This window comes from Lontra canadensis, unplaced genomic scaffold, assembly GCF_010015895.1.
Source record: "Lontra canadensis isolate GAN:19392208 unplaced genomic scaffold, GSC_riverotter_1.0 scaffold23, whole genome shotgun sequence".
In the NCBI taxonomy this organism is placed as follows: Eukaryota; Metazoa; Chordata; class Mammalia; order Carnivora; family Mustelidae; genus Lontra; species Lontra canadensis.
The window spans coordinates 8,869,125-8,888,814 of NW_022631017.1; the positions used below are offsets into that span (position 1 = coordinate 8,869,125).

At 37.6% G+C, this 19,690-nt stretch overlaps 1 protein-coding gene across 5 annotated transcripts in view; it reads left to right on the forward strand.

The window, feature by feature from the left end:
- Positions 1-19,690, forward strand: part of KIF6 (kinesin family member 6) — a 434,768-nt gene that overhangs the window by 80,183 nt on the left and 334,895 nt on the right. For 3 of the 5 annotated variants that reach the window (XM_032862288.1, XM_032862289.1, XM_032862292.1), the window contains one exon: positions 1,216-1,325. The exons of the other annotated variants lie outside the window; for them this stretch is intronic. In XM_032862288.1, the coding sequence (XP_032718179.1) occupies positions 1,216-1,325 (110 nt within the window). The remainder of the gene's footprint in view (positions 1-1,215; positions 1,326-19,690) is intronic. 5 annotated transcript variants of the gene reach the window in all.

Sequence of the window (19,690 nt, forward strand, 5' to 3'; positions counted from 1 at the left end):
CAATTGCCTTACTAATGGTTATGGAAACTTAAGCCTGACATCACAGGGGCTCATAGCAAGTAGTCCTAGGATTCCAGCTCTGGATTTGCAGGCCCCTGCTCTTCCCCCATCTCTGTGACTTGGTCCTCTCTCCCTTTGAATAGTATCTGTCAAATGGATTGCCTTGGATATGGGTGAGAATCAATGGGAAAGTCATCCTGAGCAAATTCTCTGGCAATCTGCTGACCTTTTTGCCATAAGACACAAATATATTGTCCTCTTAGGAGAAGTAGGGCTCTATTTGCCGAAATGGAAGAATTTGTATTTTGGGGAAAGCAAGAAAAAGTGCTAGAAATTGATACTTGGTCTTGAAAACTGAGCCAGGAATTTTCTTGAGACCTGAAAAAATTCCATTTTATTCCATCTCAGAGAGAACAGGTACTTTTTGTCTGCTGGCAGAACTGAGACAGGACCTTTCACCTTGATTTTTATCCTAATGACACATATGCCTGCGTCATTGCACTTCCCCAGCAATGACCCACAGAAAATACCCTCAAACCAATAGCTCAGTATCCCTGACCTGCCACGTAGGCCAGGAAAATTAACCCAACAGTAAGATATAGGCATTGAACTGTGAATGTCCGCTCTTACTGTTACCTGATTGAGCTAAAGTATTTCTGTCCCCTGGGATTCATTTTCCATTCTCTTCTATTGTCTGTTATCTCTTTGTCTCATCAGAAAGTTTGAATATTGGAAAAATTTAAAAAAAAATTATGATTGAAGATGGAAACTCTTATGCTACTGAGGTTTTTAAACTGAAGTCATGATTCTGTTTTCTTCTATGAATAGGCTATTCACAGGATGTAAGTTTATTTTTTCATAGTAACCTTTTTTTGGGGGTCTGGAAAGTAAAAAAATGGTGTGTTATACAGTTCTGCAACCAAGTTGGCTCATTTTAAGTGTATATTGACTCTTCATGTATAACGTGGAACCAATAAAAAAACAACAGACTAAAGTTGCTTGTAATCATGGGTGTTGGCCTTTTAAAAAAAATGCTTCATGCATATGGTAACTGGCAACTTGAAAGTGTCACGAACTGAAAATGGAAACCATACAAAGTGAAGAGAGTAAAGGAGAGAAAGCTGTGAGGAACTGTAGTGATAAATGTGTTCATCCTTCTCCAAGCTGAGTCGCTATTTATAGCCATTAAACAATGTCTTCCCCTTTTCCAATCAGGACAGCAGCACAATACATACAACGCACATTTCCTATTTGGAAATCTACAATGAATGTGGTTATGATCTATTGGATCCAAGACACGAAGCCTCCAGTTTGGAAGATTTGCCGTGAGTAGCAGAACAACAAAGAAGGGGGGGAAATCACTTTCAGATGTTCCCTTCAATTGTTTCCCTTTGAAACTTTGTATGTTTCTGGTCTCAATCATAATTAACAAATACTGGATAACAGAATCTTTTTGTAATATAATGGATATTTTTTCAGTTATGACAAACAGACAGTATTGATGGGAGCTAAAATTGCTTGAAACCCATCTCTTGGGAAAATCTCCTTTGGAGGTGGTGCAAGAGAGTTCACTGAATGTTCTCAGAGTGGGTACTGAGAGGACTGGTGTGATATACCAGTATTGCTTTACTCTTGTCGGATCAAACCCTTTACTCATCTAATTGTGGCCTCTGAAGAGGGGATTCAAATTAGGGCTCAGTCAGCAATAAGACAGTCTGAAAGAGAGAAAATAAAAACTTCGTTTTCCTCATTGCTTCTCTACTGTTATTAAGACTGACATTGACAATCATTTGGTCAGATTGGCACTGATTGCATCATGACTGGAATATAAATAGTCTTAAGAGCTTACCTACTAACTGAGTCAGTTATTCTGCCAATGTTTGTGTAACATTATTCACTGTTTGAATAGCTGCCTAAATTACGTATTAATGGTAATACTTCATATCCTTTTGTCCAGACATTTCATATATCAGAAGTTGGTAGCCAAGAAAATGTACTTTCTAAATAAATAAATAAATAAGAAAATATACTTTCATTTTCTTATTAAATATTCTAAAACAACTTAAAAACATATATTAATCCTTTACTACAGAGACCAACAATTAGTTGCTTGCTTTAATCGGCAAAGGAAATAAGAGAAAATACTAAAGGAAATAAGTTACACTCTTTACATCACCTTTACATCTTCCTTTTAATGTTGACCAGAGTCTTTACATATCATCTCTGTTATGCCAGCTATATTCATTAGAGGGAGTTAGAAAAGGGGATTATTATTGGTACTCTAAATATTTATGTTAATTAAATAACATAAGAAGAGAGAGGAAAAATCTGACTCCATAGAAGAAATTAGTCTTTTTTTTTTTTTAAAGATTTCATTTATTTATTTGAATGACAGAGATCACAAGTAGGCAGAGAGGCAGGCAGAGAGAGAGGGGAGGAAGCAGGCTCCCTGCAGAGCAGAGAGCCTGACGCCGGGCTCTATCCCAGGACCCTGGGATCATGACCTGAGCCGAAGGCAGAGGCTTTAACCCACTGAGCCACCCAGGCACCCCAGGAAATCAGTCTTAAGGAAGCTATTGAAATTAAGTTTGAGGAAAGGTAAGAAGTCCCTCATAGGAAGGTTGGAAATAACAACATTAAAAACATGAAGATGGAACTAGAGGGTATTATGCTGAGTGAAATAAGTCAGTCAGAGAAAGACAATTATGTGATTTCACTCTTACGTGGAATTTAAGAAACAAAACAGAGGATCATAGGGAAATGGAGGGAAAAATAAAAGAAGATGAAATCAGAGAGGGAGACAAACCATAAGAAACTCAACTCTAGGAAACAAACTGAGGGTTGCTGGAGAGGAGGTGGGTAGAGGGACAGGGTAACTGGGTGATGGGCATTAAGGAGAATATGCAATGTAATGAGCACTGGGTATTATATGCAACTGATGAATCACTGAACTCTACCTCTGAAACTAATAATACATTATATGCTAACTAATTGATTTTAAATTTTAAAAAAACATGAAGATGTGGTCAGAAAGGCCATGTGTTGAGGAGTCATGTGAAATAAAATCAGAAAGGCCAACAGGCCTATTTTTGAGCAACTACTTTTGAGGGACTTGAAAGACAGGCTTTTGCTGTGAGATTGGTCTTTATGCTAATAGGCTTTTAAATTAGTTTTCTAGCCTCCAGTCTAACCTGGACCTCTAGACTATATCTTGCTTAAAATTACTTTTAGCAAGTCACATCTACACTGAAAAGCTTGAAGCCTGCTTAGCAATAACTCAGAAATGGTTTGACTCTGATAAACATGAAGGAGGAGAAATGTAAGAGATATGCATAAAAACATAAATAGATGACAGGACACCTGGGTGGCTCAGTCTGTTAAGCATCTGCCTTCAGCTCAGGTCATGATCCCAGGGTCCTAGGATCGAGTTTCCCATTGGACTCCTTGCTCAGGGAGCCTACTTCTCCCTCTGCCTGCTGCTCCTGCTGCTTGTGCTATCTCTCCCTCTCTCTTGACAAATAAATAAAATCTTTAAAATAAATAAATTGATGATAGCTAGCTAGCTAGGTAGATACATAGATAGAAATAAAATACATTGATTATGCTCACCTTGGAAAACAAGGTGAATTATAGCAAGTTCATTCCCTGCATTTTACTGATTGAGTAGAGTAAACCCAGAGAGGTGTGACTTGCCTGGAGTTTCAAAACTGATCTGTTAATGGTACAGCAGGAATTGAAAACCACATAGTCCCACTTCCATGCCCGAGTAGCAAAAATAGCTTCAAGATTTTACTGTAGAGCCCACAGAATTAAGGAAGCATTGACTAAAAAGATGATCTGCTAGAAATCTTGATTGGGTGGTGGTAATGAGTTTCACATACATACATAAATTTGGTGTCTCAGAGTACCCTACTTGATGTTTAGAATAAATTCCTCACAGGTAGGAAGCATGTCTTACTTGAGTTGGTAGTCTCTCTACTGCGTTCAACCAGAATAAGTTCTTAATATTTTATTTATTTTTTTAAAATATTTTATTTGTTTATTGAACAGAGAGAGACACAGCGAGAGAGGGAATACAAGCAGGGGGAGGGGAGAGTGCAAAGCAGGCTTATTGTTGAGCAGGGAGCCTGACATGGAGCTTGATCCCAGGACCCTGAGACCATGACCTGAGCCGAAGGCAGACACTTAAAGACTGAGCCACCCAGGCACCCCAGTTCTTAATATTTTAAAAAATTATCTGTCAAATTGGAGCTGTGAAGTAGACTTTTTGAAGATGAGCATGAAAGGGGAAACAGCATAAGTTCTATGAATCAGAGTCTAATAGAGACATAACGAGACACAGCCTGACTATGAGAAGCAGGGGTGAGGAGAGTCATTGAATTTAAGAGAGGCAGTGTAATAGAGTCAAGAATACTTGATTACAAGTCAGGAAATTTGGGTTCTAGTCCCAACCCTGCAATCTTAGATACATTTATTTCACTTTTCTAGGTTTATCTATAAAATGTGGCCATTGAGTTATATAATATTTAACAGCTTTCCAACTTCCAATGTCTAGAGGTCAAAGATTAGTAACGTCACAGGATAGGACTTACTTGGTTACTCTTTTCCCTCTCACAAAAAGAATAAGAAGTAGTGTACATATTTTATATTTTTCTCCTAGAAAGAGCCTTCAGCCTCTTGAGAGCAAGGACAATGCTTTAATTCACTGTATGTCTCTGTGTTTCCTGGCATGCCTGATAGTAATGGCTCTCAATGTAGATCAGATTGTCTCTGTAGATGTCACTAGCTTTCTATCTTAAACTACTGCTCCTTTCTTGGTAGCCTTGTCCTCCTGTTGGAGAATGAGTTCACCGACTCAAGTCAGAAGTGACCTCAGTTACAAAACAGATATTTTCAGTGAACTATAACCCTCTCCCACAGGCATATAAAAGTGGACAGAAAGATGTTCTTATCTTACATTTTGAGATATAATTACATGACAACAGTCCTCATTAAAATAAAAATGAGAAGATTCTCATTATGAAAGAAGATTCCCATATCCCAGGAGTATAGCCTATTTACTTCAAATATATTCAGTACTATAAAATTTCAAAACAACTCAAGAATTGCAGTCTTATGGTGTGGGGATTATGAGATTTGGCTGGTATTGAGTCTGCTGGCTTTCTGGGGATTTTAGGTTTGCGTTGTACTAAGATTATCAAGTAATTCTTCATAATGGAAGGTGACTTTTGCTATACCTGGATTGCATTAAGAGTATGTCCAGTTAATCTGGTTTCACACACTCTTGAACTGGGACGAGCTCTAACTCTGCAATACTATCCTTCTGGTTGACTGCTTTCATTGTCACAAGCTGGAATGTCCCAAACACTCTGAATACAATCCCCCAAAAATAGTAGGTAAAATGTCTGTTGACTTTGGTTCTCTCCTGCAGCCATCCATTTGAGGGACAATGATAATATACACATTTGATCATTTCCACATTCTTGTACTTGGCATAGCCATGTGCAATCAAATCCAAGATCATTTTGATGTCGCGCAATAATAGCCATCAGTAGCAGGTTTCTTACCCCTGAGCAGCAACACCACTTCCCCCAGATCACCTGCTCTATGCTCCTCTCATGAGCACTCTGCTTTTCTCCTTCTTGTTCTTTTACATCCTAATTTGAGCTCCAACTCCCTGCTGTTACTGAAGCATTACCTATAGACTGCCTACAGACTTTGTATGTATGATGTCAGGGTACCAGAATAAAGTCAATTGCTTTTTGAAAATATTGCTCTAGTCACTTAGCAAGGAGTTTTTAGATGCAACACCAAAAGCATGATCTATGAAAGAAAAAAAAAAATAGATGACTTGCGTTTCATTAAAATTAAAAATGTCTGTTCTCTGAAAGACACTGTCAAGAAGAGATAAGCCAGAGACAGAGAAAATATTACCAGACACATGTCTGATAAAGGACTTTTATATAAAATATACAAATCACTCTTCAAACTTAACAATAAGAAAACTAACAATCCAATGAAGAAATGAGAAAAAGATCCGAACAGACACCTCACCAAAGAAGACCTACAGATCGTAGATAAGCATGTGAAGAGATGTTCAACATCATCTGTCTTTGGGAATCACTAATTAAAACTACTATGCACCTACTAGAATGGCAAAAATCTAAAAAAACTAGCAATACCAAATGCTGGAAAGAATGTAGAGCTACTGGAACTCTCACTCATGCAGTATAGTACAGATACCTTGGAAGTCAATTTCCAGTTTCTTAAAAAATAAAATAGTTCTTACGATATGACCCAGCAGTTATGATCCTGGATATTTAACCAAATGAAATGAAAACTTATATCAGCACAGAAAGCTGCCCATGAGTAGATATAGCAGCCTTATTCATAATTGCCAAGAACTGGAAGCAACCAACATGTCCCACTGTGGGACATTCATGCAGTGGAGTATTATTTGGCGATAAAAAGCAGTGAGCTATCAAGCCACAAAAAGGACATGAAAAGTCTACATGCTGTATGATGCCAACTATAAGACATTGTGGAAAAGGCAGAAATACAGATACAGTAAAAAGATCACTGGTTGCTAGTAGCTGGGGAGAGGGTAGGTAGAGGGATGAATAAGTGAAGCACAGGGGGCTTTGGGGCAGACAAGCTAGTGTATATGGTAGTATGATGGCGGTTGCATGATATGCATTCGTCCAAACTCACAGAATGTACACCACCAAGAGAGCCCTAATGGAAGCCATGGACCTTTCGTTAATAAGATAACAACAGCAAAAAGGAATGAACTCTTGATCCATTTAACAGTGTGGGGGACTCTCCAGGGAACTGTGCTGAGTGAAAAAGCCAGTCCCAAAAAGTCATATGCTGTGTGATTTTATTTATGGAGTATTTTTTAAAAGGCAAAATTATAGAAGTAGATAGCAGCTGAATGGTTGACAGAAGTTAGAGAGGGAGGTGGGAGTGGTTATACAAGGCCAGTGAGAGATGCTTGTGCTAACAGACTATTCTGTATCTAAACTATAGCTGTGAATATACAAAACTACTCACGTGATTAAATTCCATAGAACTACACACACACACACACACACACACACACACACACACACACACAAGTACTGGTGAAACTGGGACATCTGAATAAGATCAGTGGATTGTATCAATGCCAATGTCCTGGTTGTGATATTTTAATATAATTTTACAAGATGTTAACATTGGGAAAAATTGGGTAATGGGTGCATTATTTCTTACAGATGCATGCAAATCTACAAGGATCACAAAATACAAAGTTTAATTTTAAAAAGTGTCTATATATTTATATAGAGACATATGTGTATTTAATGTGTTCTGTATTTAGTAATTTAAATGAAAATAAAACATCTATTTTTGAAAGTCCTTATGTCATATGCTAGAAAGGGAATATAGTTAGAATCTAAGTATGTCTTATGAAGTAAAATAGTATAACTACTGGTCTTAACCATAAGGAAAATAGTCACCTTACTTTAGTGTAATTTTAGTATTCCTAAATAAGGATACATAATAGATTTAAGGTTTCAAAGACAGTCATGGTTATTACTGTTAGAAAAAAAGTTCATAAGCCCCAGCATCCAGTATTGAAATCTTGGCTGTTTTGTAAAATAATTTGTCATCAAAGAAAAAAAAAAGTTGATGAATGTTAAGTTTAATTCGTCACATTTCTAATACCTACCGGATATGAAACACTGTTGAATGTTGCATGAGTTACAGAAAAGATTAATGCACAGTGTCTGTCCTCATGGCTTATAGTCTGGTCATGTAGAATCATTCATTTATTCAACATTTATTGAGATCCAGCTTGATCCCACACTTCGTGCTAGGCACAGAGACATAGTCTCTCCTTTCCTGGTGCTCACAGCAGAGTAGGTACACCTCGTACAAAATAACATAAGGTGGAATATGAAAACCATCATAAGAGAGGCACAAAGAATGACTAGGGCTTAAAGGAGAAAGAAATCTCATTAGGTCAAGTGATCAGAAAGAGATTCACAGAGAAGGTGGTACAGGATATAGTCCTTGAGGGAAGGGGTAGGACTTGGAGCAGTGGAATGTGGCATTCATGTGGACGCAAAGGTGGGGAAAAACATAAAGCTTGTTCTGTCATAGGTAATAGACCTGTTTGACTGGACTCCAGTAAGGGAGTAGGTGAGACCATCAAGACTGGAAAGGCAGGAATGTGTGGATCTGGTAGGAAGGTGTAGCCCTCAGAGATTTTTTTATTCAAGAGTATAGCAGGTTAGCACTGTCTTTTAGGAAGAGAACCCAGTCAGTAGCATGTAGGGCTGGAATGAGATGGATGGGAGTCAGAGAGACTGCAGAGCATTGTGGGAAGTGATTGGGACCATTTACGTGGCAATAGGAGTAAAAAAGAGAGACATAACTAGAATACATAATCCAGTGGCTTGACATTTAACCATGTATGAGACTATAACTATGTATGAGAATTATGTGGAGTGTTGTTAAAAGTGTGGATTCCTGGCCCCCACCTCCAGAAAGTTCAGATATGTATGAATAAGCATCCCAGGTGATTCTAATGAAGGTGGTTTATAGTCATCCCTTCCCTCATCCACCTAGGGAAAGTTCTTTTTAGAGATACCAGAAAAATCTCTCCAAAGAAGGAGATGGTTACCTATTGTGTCCTAGTCCCTGTCCTACGGACTTTAAATACTGTATCTCATTTGAGGAAGTAGGTATCCTAATCTCTGTTTTATGGATGACTAAATTGGGGTTCACACAGGTAGTGTGATATTTCCCTAAGATTCCATGTCTGCCAAGAATGGACTAGGATATCAACCTCTGTCCATCAAACATCAGAGCTGGGGGTGCTGGTGCTCTTGCCTAGGAGATCTGTGTTGTGTCCTGGCATTCCATCTGAGCTCTGAGCTCTGAGCCGTGGTTTCTGGGCTTCTGCAGGCCTCTGGAACCTCTTGTGTGAGCCAAAGCTTTGAGTCCTCTTCAGCTCTGTCCGTTGTGTGTCTAATCCTCTGCAAGGCTTGGAGAGCACCTGTTCTTTTACCTTCAAGGGAACTTAGTCTAATAGAACAGACTCACAAATTGATCGTTTCAGGCTTATACAGTAAGTGGTAAGATGCCCTGGGTTCTTTAAGGGTACATGGGAGGATAGTGATTTCTACCTGGGGATTCAGAGAAGGCTAGAGAAAAACTCTGCCACATTATGGTCTCCAAGCTCAGCTAGGCCCTCAGTCTGCTAAACAATACCTTCATGTACCCAGTACTTTTTCTCCCATTGCCCACAATATTTATATCAAATGTCTCTCTCTATTGTCATGAACTACCTGCTCCATTTCTCTTCCAAGCCACTTGTATCCTTACCTCAGAAGCTGCCAAATATGTTCCACTCACCTACTTTTCTCTAGCCTTGGGAAACTCTGTCCTTTTGCAACTCAGTATTCCCACTTGCGCTCAGGACTCCCCTTGGATGGGCAGAAAATCTACTTTATTTGGCCTACACATTTTATGTTTAAAATTTTTGAATTTAGTACCTTTAGCTGAAGCATGGGTCCTCAGTTTTTATTCCTACCTACTGCATTATATTTTTCATTTGTGTTATTTTTCTGGTCCCATTGAACACTTCTGGAGGTTCCTGGGCCTATAAATACAGATCTTAGAGTTAAAACTAACTCCAATCTTCAACTGAGTCAATTACTGATATAGCTGGGAGGCAGCCTCTTGAGAAGTAGGGCTGCTGTCTTACAGGATGATCTGAGCAAGTGACCAGTGACTAGTGATGGTCACTTACACTTTATGTCCTTCATGGATTGGCCAGAGACTGTTTCTTGGAGAAACAGAACATTGGCAATGACCATAACAGAGGGAATAGAGAACCATTCCAGCCCCAGAATGACACTTTTTCCCAAAGCCTGTCTTACTAGCGTAATAACCCCTACTCTGAATGGCCAGTTGGAAGAGATCATTCTCAACTTCTGAAATGTCTCATATAGGAGACTGTTTTTGTTAGCTCAGCTACTGGAACAATATCCATAGACTGGGTGGCTTAAAGAACAGTCACTTATTTCTTATAGTTCTGGAAACTGGGAAGTCCAATATCAAGGAGCTGGCATATTTGGTTCCTGGTGAGACCTGCCTTCCTGGCTTATAGATAGCTGCCTTCTTGCTTTGTCCTTACATGGTGGAGAGAGAGAGAGAGAGAGAGCACATTCTGGTCTCTCTTCCTATTTTCATAAAGGCACAGACCCCATCCTGTGACCTTATCCAAAACCTCATTACCTACCAAAAGTCCCACATCTAAATACCATCACATTAAGGATTAGAGCTTCAACATACAAGTTTTTGTGGGGCATAACCATTCAGTCCCTAAAAGAGGTGTTAGCTTTCGCTAACAGGTTGCCTCATATGTGATGTGTAGAAGGATGGGAAGAAACAGATGCAGCATTTTCACTCCTACATCTGGAATGTAAAAATATATCTGTGATATTTAGGGTTGTTAGTCACTTGAGATTAATGACCGGGAAAACACCGTCACCTCAATCTATTCCATCTTTCTCGTATATTACATACAAACAAACACATACAGTTTCTTTTTCTAAGATTAAGAGTTGAAATGCACTTTTAAAACTACGTGTTAATGTGGATTTGTTTTTCTTTGACTTTTTGTCCACTTACTCTTCATAATTTCTCTATGAATCATTTGGTTTGGTCTTACACAATGTAATTTTTCAATCTGTTTTAAATTTTGAGTATAAAAGCAAAACCATAAGATTACCTAAAAGAGTATTGAATAATTTAGGCTTGCTTGGTCACTTTATTCTGTCATTTAGAAGAATACATATTGTTTGGAAACCCATCTGACTAGTACAGCTCAACAATACAGAAAAAAATGAGTACAACCGTTTGTGAGTGTCAGCATCATATGTACCAAGCAATTATTATACTGCAGGAATCTCAGCTCTTCTGGGGCATTACAAAGAATTCATACTGTATGTTTATCCTCAATGTACTTACCATTTATTTGGAACATGCAGCATACACATGAAACACCACAAGAAACCTCTGCAAAACACAACCGCTCTCAACTGTGCAGCCAATGATGTGTGTACGTGCAAAAAAAGACATTAAAATGACTTATAGCTGCAGTAGTCTCATGAATGGAGCCACATCAACCAATGATCTCCTGTCATAGCCTACACCCTCAATGATCTTCTCATTTTACTGGCATATGCCAAGACCAGAGTTGTAACTGAGCTGAGAGCTGGCAGTGCTGTAGAGGTGGGGGCAGTGCTGAGCCAGTCTAGAGAGAGGATGCATGGGGAAAAGCCTTTCCAGTGAAATCTAGAGTGAGGGGAAGAGGATCTATAGACAGCTAGAGGGCTCATCTGCACCAGGTGAGAAGTGTCGCAGGTAGTGCATTAATCTCGCTGCTCTGAAACTTCCATGCCAGTTAGCCTATGTACCGTTTAGCTAACTGTAATTGACCCTGCGTTTTCATATTGAGTTCTAAGACAGCTGAAGACTATAAGGTACAAAGCGGAAGTTACTGTGAGCCAGAGATCAGACTAATGCTACTCGGGCTGGCTAGCCACCTGTTATCTTTTAGTACATGTGTGACTCAATCCAAGAAGGAAGCCCTAGGAATAACCCAGTTCGAAGAAATAATGGTGAAAATAGATCCCTTTTACAATAGCAAGAAGAGGTAAAACGTTCAGGGTCTTTGTGAAGACAATACAGTGCATTCTTTGGTGAGAAATAAAAGAAGACTTTGAAGGTAAATGGGGAGCTGTTGATCTGGTTCTGAATGAGCAGTGTGACTATCTTGAAGAGGTCAGCTCTTCCCATTTTTAGAGGTTCAGTGGAGTTCCAAGCCAAACTTAAAGACTTAAAAAAGCAAACAGGAGTCCAGAGTTTATCTGAAAGGAAAAACAACCACGATGAGCAAAGAAATGTCTGAAACAGACTGGAGAAACGAGAGCGGACCAGAGATGCCGTATATTCAAGTTAGGTAAAACTCTAATAATGAAATTGTGTTGTACCACTTCAGAATTGGACAGATGAGGAAGAGAGAACAGATAAACCAGAATTAGATCCTAGAGCATGTCACTATTTAATGTGGATAAAGCGGAGAGTTATTCAGTCACTGGATTAGACATCTTTTTTAATGAATTAACTAACAATGGCTTGTAATAGCAGCCCAATTTATAGTGGCTTGACCAATAGTCTGTCCACCCCCACCCATGACTCCTGCCCTTGCCCTGCCGCAACCCTGCACACACAGTAAAGATTCTAGAGATGGGAGCCAGGGCTGCTATGGAAGTTCCAGGATGCCTCTGGGGCTTTCTTTTCTCATTCTGCTGGAGCCATGCTTAGCAGGTGGCTTTAGTCCTCGTGTAGAATGACTACCCTACCTTCAGCAGCATATCCACATTCCTGGAAGAAAAAATAAGGAAGCAGGCATGTGCTAGCTGAGCCTGTCCTTTTAACAGTTTTCCCCAGAAGCTCTGTCCTCTGACTTTCACTTATTTGTCACTGACCAGAATTATGTTACATGGCCGGTTGTAGTTAGTTGCAAAGGAGTCTGGGAAAGTCTAGTATTTTTAAATAATAACCTGAACAAAAATCAGAGCTTAACAGTTACACAGAAGGGGAGGACAGATTCTGTAAAGGCAACCTGCACTGTGAGTCACAATTTGTTATCTGGGGGGAAAAATCCATGTACATCCCTTATTTCCTTGTCTGCGCCTGCATCCTAAAAAATAGAAGAAAATTATTAATTATTATTATATTTAAAAATTATTATTAAAACTAAAGGATATAATAACATGCATGCATTTATATTTTTACCACAAATCTGCTAAATATTTAGCCTAAGATAATCACTTTAAGGAAATATATCAATGCATTATCATTGTCCCTGTGATGGGATTCTATTTTTATTTTTTAAAATTCTTTCAACTTTTTAAAATTTTCAAACTTTTTCACAAGAAGCGTGTATTACTTTTATAGTTGGACAAAAATAAACCTTATATTTTAATGAAGATAAATAAAAGTAAATAAACACAGAACTTGTCAAATGCAATGGCATAATCTTCGAGGTGTATAAAGCTACTTCCTTGCTGGAAAGGCTATGGTTTTCCAAAATTAGAAATCCATGGCCTCTAGATCTATTTGCTGCTACAATTCCCCCTAATGTGGAAAACTTGACCACATAATTTTGATGGTGCAACCATGAAGTCTGATTGAAAAAGCAAGTATTAGTGAAAAATGAGAGGAAAAATATTTTCTTTGGGGAAAAAAAGTTGATAGCTCTGAAAAAGATAAATTTTTTAGCGTATGGCTCTATAATTACCATATGGAATTAGGTTAAATAAGACATTTCTATTAAATGATGGGTTATTTGTGAACCTAGAACACTGGAAGGAACATGATATATATGGCGGGGTATAACTGGAAATTAGCAAAGCATACTAGTGTAAGAGAGAGGTACTAGCATAAGCATCGTATTTGATGTGTAAAATATTCATTTTCGGAAAATTACGCAAATTGCCCGTAGACAATAGATAAGTGTAGGGGAAGCCTTTGTTATGTACATTAGATTTGGGAACCATTGGTTTGCTGGTGGTTGCACAGTGATATTGTTTGGGGATGAGAAAAGTCCGGTTACTTTAATATAATACAGAAAATATAATATATACAGAAAAGTGACCTTACCAAGTTCTTAACAGTCGAAAAATTTACACATTAATTGTACCTAGTATGATTCTGTCTTTGACTATCATGGATAATTTTCATTTTGGTCTTCCATTTCCATAGCAGTGGCCAACAGTTTCCAGTTCTCTGTCTTGAGTTCTTTTAATGATTTTTGTTTTCATAGCATTTGAAAGCTTGAGCATAATAATAAGTTACCTTAGATGACTTAATCCTTGCTCATTTTCAGACAGGGAATAAATAATGTACAGGTGTCAGCATCTCTGAAATGGCAGACTATGGAAGTAGAATAACCTTAGGGTGTTGTTTAACTTCTTTGGGAAATCAAATGGATCAGAGAGTTCAAGTCTAATAATGCTGTAATTTAGCAACACAGGTAGATACAGTTAGGTTAGAAATAGTAATGACACTATTTAGGAGAGGACATTTACCAACAGAATGAAATTAATACAGATAACAAATAAGAATTTATCACAACATTCACCCAAAATATTTTGGGGCTTTGAATTTGGACTTGTTCTTTTTTCTGACAAAATATTTCACTTGTTCATATACCATGTGTGTCTTTTAAAAAGTTAAAACCAAGTTTTTTTTTTTTTTTTCTTAAAGACTTAAATTTTTAGAGCAGATTTAGGTTTACAACAAAATTGAGAAGAAGGTGCAGGAATTTCCCATACACCTCCCATCCCTATATGTGCATATCCTTTCCCACCACTCACCAGAATGATATATTTGTTACCAAGAATGAACCTGCATGGACACATCAAAATCACCCGAAGTCCATAGTTTACTTTATGTTTGTAATACTCTTGGTATTGTACATTCTGAGGGTTTGGACAAATATATGGTGGCACCTATTCATCATGATAATATCATACAGAGTATTTTCACTGCCCTAAAAATCCTCTGTGCTCTGCCTAATTATCCATCCCCTGCTACCTCTTGCCTCTGGCAACCAATGATCTTTTTACTGTCTCCATAGTTTTGCCTTTTCCAAAATGTCATACAGTATGTAGCCTTTTCAGACTGGGTTCTTTCACTTAGTAATATGCATCAAAGGTGTCTCCATATGTTTTCATGAATTGATGGCTCATTTCCTTTTAGAATTATATTCCATTGTCTGGATGTACCAAGATTAATTTATCCCTTTACCTACTGAAGGACATCTTGGTTGCTTACAAACTGTGACAATTATGAATAAAACTGCTATAAACATCCATGTGCAGATTTTAGTGTGAACATAAGTTTCACCCATTCTGGGTAAATATCAAGGAACATAATTGCTGGATTGGATGTCATGATTGCTGAGTCAGTTGGTAAGAGCATGCTTAGTTGTTTTGTTTTCTCTCTTTCCTCACTTTTTTTTTAATTTAAAAGTTTTTTTAAATTTGAATTCAATTAATTGACATATAGTGTATTATTAGTTTCAGAGGTAAAGTTTAGTGATTCATCAGTTGAATATAACACCTAATAGAGCATGTTTAGTTTTATAAGAAATAGCCAAATTGTCTTCCAAAGTGGCTGTACTGTTTTGTATTCCTACTAGCAGTGAATGAGATTGCTCCACTTCCTCACTAGTACCAGCATTTGATGTTGGTAATATTCTGGATTTGGGCCATTCTGACAGGTTTGTAGTGATATCTCATTTTAATTTGCATATCTTTGATGAAATAAGATTCGGATCATCTTTTCATATGCTTATTTGCCATCCATATATCTTATTAGGTAAGGGATCTGTTAAAGTCTTTGGACCACTTTTGAATTGAATTGTCTGTCTGCTTATTGCTGAATTTTCAAAGTTCTTTGTATATTTTGGATAGCAGGTCTTTCTCTTTTCTTTCTTATTTATTTATTTATTTATTTATTGCATGTGGATGTCCAATTGTTGTAGCACCATTTGTTAAAGAGACTATATTTGCTCTACTGTATTGTCTTTGCTGCTTTGCCAAACGTGAGCTTACTGTATTCATGTGGATCTATTTCTGGGCTCTCTATTTCATTCCATCGATCTGTTTATCTATGCTTTCACCAATGCCACACTGTCTTGATTATTATAGCTTTATAGTAAATGTTGAAGTCAAATGATATTGATCCTCCAACTTTGTTCTCCCTTAATATTGTTTTTGGTATTTGGGGGTCCTTGGTGTCTCCATATACACTGTAGAATCACTTTTTCAATATCCACAAATAACAAGGAATTTATTGGGATTGCATTAAATCTATAGATCAAGTTGGGAAGAACTGACATTGGGACAGTATTGAGTCTTCCTATCCATGAACATGGAATATATCTTCTTTGCTTTCTTTCATCAAAGTTTTGTAGTTTTCCTCATATAGATCTTGTGTGCATTTTGTTTGATTTATACCTAAGTATTTCATATTTTTTGGATGCTAATGTAAGTGATATTGTGTTTTTAATTTTAAATTTTACTTGTTCATTTCTGGTATATAAGAACACAATTGACTTTTGTATATTAGCCTTGTATACTGCAATGTTGCTCTAATTACTTTGGTTCTAGAAGTTGTGTTGTCAATTCTTTCAGTATTCTACATATATGACTATGTCATCTGTGAACAGGAACAGTTTTAGGTCTTCCTTCCCAATCTGTATACCTTTTATTTCCTTTTCTTGCATTGTTGCATTGGCAAGGATTTCCAGTACAATGTTGAAAAGCAGTGGTAAGAGGGACACCCTTGTCCTATATCTGATCTTAGTGGAAATGCTTTGAGTTTCTCACCATTAATTATGATGTTAACTCTAGGTTTTTGGTAGTAGTCTTTATTAACTTGAGAAGGTTCCCCTCTATTCCTTATTTACTGAGTTTTTATCATAAATAGATGGTAGATCTTGTTACTTTTCCTGCACCTATTGATATAATCACGTGGTTTTTCTTTTTTAGCCTGATCTGATGAATTACATTAACTGATTTTTGAATGTTGAACCAACCACGTATACTTGGGATAAATCTCACTTGGTTGTGGCATAAATTCTTTTTTTACTTTATTGGATTTGATTTGCTAATATTTTGTTGAGGATTTTTGCATATGTGTTCATGAGTGATATTAGTCTATAGTTTTCTTGCAACGTCTTTGTATATTTTTGGTATTAGGTAATTCTGACCTCATAAAATGAGTTAGGAAATAGTTCTTCTGCTTCTTTCTTCTGAAAGAGATTATTGAGAATTGATATAACTGATTCCTTAAATATTTGCTAGAGAAACTGGTATTTTTAGTAGGTGAAATTAAATAACTTAGTTTTTAAAATGTCATGTGACTGGTTATATTCTTCATTATCAGTAAAAAGATACAATATTAGGTAAAACTATAAAGAAAAGAAATGTTTTTCAACCTACTAGAAAGAATTTTCAATAAATAGAAAAAATATCGATTCTTTTTAGTCCCTTCTGTCTAGGTTAAGACCAATATAAAAATGTATTACAGGTTTGGAAAACTTCCTCAAGGGATATGTTTCAATTATTTATACAAAAGAGGAAATCTTTTAAATTTTTAGTAATCTGAAGAAAATCTACCTTTAAAATTGTTTAAGTGCAGGAAGGATAGTTCCACTTACATGTCTTCTAAAAATTTGCATCTTCCTTTTTCTCAAATCTTTACCATTAAAGAGCTTCCGACAATGTGTGTTGGGGTGGGGGGTGAAGAGGCTGAAAACCACTGAACGAGAGAGTGTTTTCTTCATTAAAATGAATAGTGTGACTGTGTTTACAACATGTGCAACATATCCATTTATTTAGAAGAACCTGACTGGACACCCTTCTGTTTTCATGAGTCTGACCTGCTATTGATATTTCTGAGTCAAGGTAATTAACTAGAGAGGGCTACTTCTCTTCTGGATAGCACCTTCATGTGAATTATTAAAAGGCACCCCTGCCATCTGTTGGAAAACTATTGTAATATGCTAGTTTTGTTAGAAGATGCTTACTGCCCTCTGACAGACATTTTTTCATAATAAGTATATGAACTTATGATGTGAATTGCACCCCCTTAGACATGGTGTCCTTATGTAGGGCATTGCCTGCCCAATCACACAGGGCATTTGCAAGTAGGGGGAAAAAAACTAGCACCATGGCAACACATGTTTACAATATGAAAATGAGAAGCCAGATTCATTGCAGTAACTCCTGGAAAGTTCCTGTTCAGCAAGTTGGTAGTATTGGAATGTTGTGGAGGTAGTGTGTGGGGAGGGGAGGGTTCTTTCATTGATGGCTTCCATTATTGAGAACAAGAGCTTGGCTATTGCTCTTTCTCTGTCTTCCAGCCCGTTAGAAAGAGTCTACAAATTCCAACTACTTAGCCAAATGGAAAAGATTCTCTGTTTACAGAGAAAACACAAAGCCTGCTTCTTCCCCATCATTAAGCAGGCCGAGTATACTTAGCCGAACTTTTCCACTTAGGTGTCCAAGTTAAGGCTATCAGTGACTTTTTGCTTAAAATCTAAACATTTTAGAAACATTTTGTAGGGAAAACTATTCACAGGCCCTTTTAAAAAGAATCAAATAAATAGTTTGGGGGGTTTCCATCTTGGAATTAGGATGTTTATTTAAGAAACTCTAATAAAGTCCTCTTTCAAGCCCATGAAAATTATAGTCAGAATTGAGTGGTGGACTAAGGATTCAGGAAATAGCTATTGATTTGTGAGAGAGAGAGGGAAAGAAAAATGCCAAGGAAGGAGAAGCAACTTGGTGAGAAACTTTTGCTAATAGTTCTTATTTTTCCCACCTTTGAAAATACATTCCATTAGCAGCAAAGTTTAAAACATTCTCACTCCCAGGTTAGCCCACCTAGGCAAGAGTTAGTACCCAGGGCATGGCTTAGGCTGGGCTTCTGTGAGCAAAGGCATGAATGTGGGTGGGGCTGACACATTGGCTGTCAGGCTTAATGCAAAAGGGATTTTCAGTGAAGACAGGCAGGGCTATGAAGGAAAGTACAAAGTCTCATGCCCAAGGGATTAGGCAGAAACCAGGAAAGAATCTGAGGAGGAGAACTGGCAAGGGAGATCCTGACTGGAGAGAGAAAGTTGCACCACAGAAAATTCCAGAAGGATGCCAGAGGTAGAGCCTTTTATAGGGTGGCCACAGATGAGTCCTAAGTAGAGAGAGAATCATGAAAGAAGCCAAAGTAAATTGGATGCCAACCTGCAATTTCATTTACTTTTCAAAACCTCCATGGGCAAGAAATCAGACAATTGTGAGGGAAATATAATATCAGAAAAGCATCAGAGAGATGCATAGCAATGGGTCACAAAAGACAACTGAAAGTTTGAACAGATAAATTGGGAGTGTGTGCAAGTTGTATTTTGATCAAAGTGACAAAGCTAGGCAAGGATCTGGAAGTAAATACAGAAGTGTAGTAGCCCTGAAGTAGCCACACTGGAGAGCAAAGGTTCTGAATGATTTAGAAGAAAGAAGTAGCTTAGCCAAATGCCTCTGATGACCTTTCACACTTATACCTTATGCATCTAACTATTCTATGTAAATATAATCCCAAATCAGTGATCCATTTAGGCTGCCTAAAAATTGAACACTTTCATAATTCCAAACCTGCTTGTTTTCTGCATTTCTTATTTCAGTCAAGTAATGGTGAGACATGGTGAGTATGGTGAGTCCCTACCAGCACTTGGGGTTTTTTGATTCGGTAATGTTAAAAACCATGTGGATGTTCAAGTAGATCATAATCCCAAGTTGAGCATTAGTTATTGCTGTGGCTGCTGGATGACTTAGTTGACCCATCAACTGTATGGGAAGTCAGGGAGGTAGACAGGAAACTTCCTGTGAAAAGACTAGCTTTTTAAAATTCACACTGATCTTGTCTATTGGTAGGTATAGTTCAATGGTAACTTCCTGCAGCCCGTAAGATGAGCAATTTTCCCCTTTGGGCATGGGGTGGAACTGGGGGGAAAGTAAAGATAAAGAAACCAGAAATCTCTACCCCATGTATTTACCTTATAGGGTTA